The sequence below is a fragment of the Ahaetulla prasina genome, chromosome 4, assembly GCF_028640845.1.
Source record: "Ahaetulla prasina isolate Xishuangbanna chromosome 4, ASM2864084v1, whole genome shotgun sequence".
In the NCBI taxonomy this organism is placed as follows: Eukaryota; Metazoa; Chordata; class Lepidosauria; order Squamata; family Colubridae; genus Ahaetulla; species Ahaetulla prasina.
Window position 1 is genome coordinate 17,003,538 of NC_080542.1, and position 2,207 is coordinate 17,005,744.

General features: G+C 42.0%; 1 protein-coding gene across 1 annotated transcript; it reads left to right on the forward strand.

Moving 5' to 3' along the window:
* Nucleotides 1–945, forward strand: LOC131198039 (olfactory receptor 11G2-like). The gene has a single exon (XM_058182549.1). It carries the CDS (start codon nucleotides 1–3, stop codon nucleotides 943–945), a length of 945 nt encoding a protein of 314 aa, XP_058038532.1.
* The last annotated feature ends 1,262 nt before the right edge of the window (nucleotides 946–2,207 follow it).

The window sequence follows — 2,207 nt, forward strand, 5'->3', positions numbered from 1 at the left end:
ATGGTATCATCTAACTGGACCTCAGTGGAGGGATTTGTGTTGTTAGGATTCGGAATTGGGCCGCACAACAGATTGCTACTCCTCATCTTTTTCACCATTCTCTATGTGCTCACCTTGGCTGAGAACATCACCATCATTATTTTGGTGCTTCTGGACATCCACCTGGGCCAACTACCTATGTACATTCTGCTGAGCAACTTCTCCTGGTTAGAAATGTGCTATGTCTCCACAACGGTGCCTCGCATGCTCTTTGATTTAGCAGTCCCTGGTGGCATCATTTCCTTCAACGCGTGTTTCATCCAGTTCTACGTCTTCTTCTCCCTGGGCTGCACTGAATGTTTTTTCCTCTCGACGATGGCTTTGGATCGGTATGTGGCCATCTGCCGCCCACTGCACTACTCAAATATTATGTCTCACAACTTCTGCTACCTGATGGTGGCTCTTTGCTGGATTGTTGGCTTTCTGTGGTATCTTGTTCCAGCAAAGTTGATCTCCAAGTTGTCCTTTTGTGATGCCAATGTCATTGACCACTTCTTGTGTGATCCTGGCCCAATCCTATCCTTGGCCTGCCCTCCACTTGGAAAAGCTCCCATTTTCAGCCAGATTTGTCTTAATGGCCTGCTCATAGGCAATATCTCCTTCGTCGTGGTCTCCTACACCACTGTGATTTTCACTCTAGCAAAGACCTCCGACAGTCTTAGGAAGGGCTTTTCTACCATCTCTTTCCATTTAATTGTGGTCTCACTTTTCTATGGCTCAGTGGCAGCCATGTATTTATTACCAGGTGGGGAAAGCCAATTGGGAGTCACAAAGTCGGTGACTCTCTTTTATACCGCCATTACACCCTTTCTCAATCCTTTGATCTACTGTCTGAGAAACAATCAAGTGAAAGAAGCACTTGGCAGATTGCTAAAGAGAAAGGGGACACTGATATGGAGTAAGTGAGTATCTATTTGCACAAAGAAGATATAGCACAAGAAAAATCAAACTAAAATGCTAAAACCTACAGAAAATGCAAACTACAAAGCTGCTTATTTAAATAACGTTCATGTCGTCTTGAAATTTTCAATGTCCAGACTTCTCTTTATTTCCAAATAATGTCCCACCTTATCCTCATAATACCGATATAAATTATATCAAGGCTTCATCCTAGATCCTGTGAAACCCCACACACTTGGGCAAAATCAAGAGAAAACAAGTACATAGATTTAATAATAATAATAACAACAGAGTTGGAAGGGAACGTGGAGGCCTTCTAGTCCAACCCCCTGCCCAGGCAGGAAACCCTACACAATCTCAGACAGATGGTTATCCACCATTTTCTTAAAAATTTCCAGTGTTGGAGCATTCACAACTTCTGCAGGCAAGTCATTCCACTTATTAATTGTTCTAACTGTCAGGAAATTTCTCCTTAGTTCTAAGTTGCTTCTCTCCTTGATTAGTTTCCACCCATTGCTTCTTGTTCTATCTCAGGTGCTTTGGAGAACAGCCCGACTCCTGCTTCTTTGTGGCAACCGCTGAGATATTGGAACACTGCTATGATGTTTCCCCTAGTCCTTCTTTTCATTAAACTAGACATACCGAGTTCCTGCAACCGTTCTTCATATATTTTAGCCTCCAGTCCCCTAATCATCTTTGTTGCTCTTTTCTGCACTCTTTCTAGAGTCTCAACATCTTTTTTACATCATGGCGACCAAAATTGAATGCAATATTCCAAGTGTGGCCTTACCAAGGCATTAAAAAGTGGAATTAACACTTCATGTGATCTTGATTCTATCCCTCTGTTTATGCAGCCCAGAACTGTGTTGGCTTTTTTGCAGCTGCTGCACACTGCTGGCTCATATCTAAATGGTTGTCCACTAGGACTCCAAGATCCCTCTCACAGTTACTACTATTGAGCAAGGTACCACATATACGTTACCTGTGTATTTTAGTAAAGTGGGATAAATTCAGAGTTTTGATAACTGCAAGATAAATCCCCCAACCACATTTATAGTGAGTTAATTAAGGAAGAGTCCCTTATAGTGATTTGAATGCTTCCCAGATTTCTTTCATTTGAGCATGTTGCGATTTATGAGATAAAATCAGTGGTGGGATTCAGCCAGTTCGAGGCAATTCCGGAGAACCAGTTGTTAATTTTCTAAGCAGTTCGGAGAACCGGTTGTTGGAAGAAATCTTATTTTGTTTTTTTCCACTTTACAAGGCTA

Excerpts from the sequence above, each read along its gene's own strand:
- LOC131198039 (XM_058182549.1), top strand. The coding sequence starts at position 1 with ATGGTATCATCTAACTGGACCTCAGTGGAGGGATTTGTGTTGTTAGGA.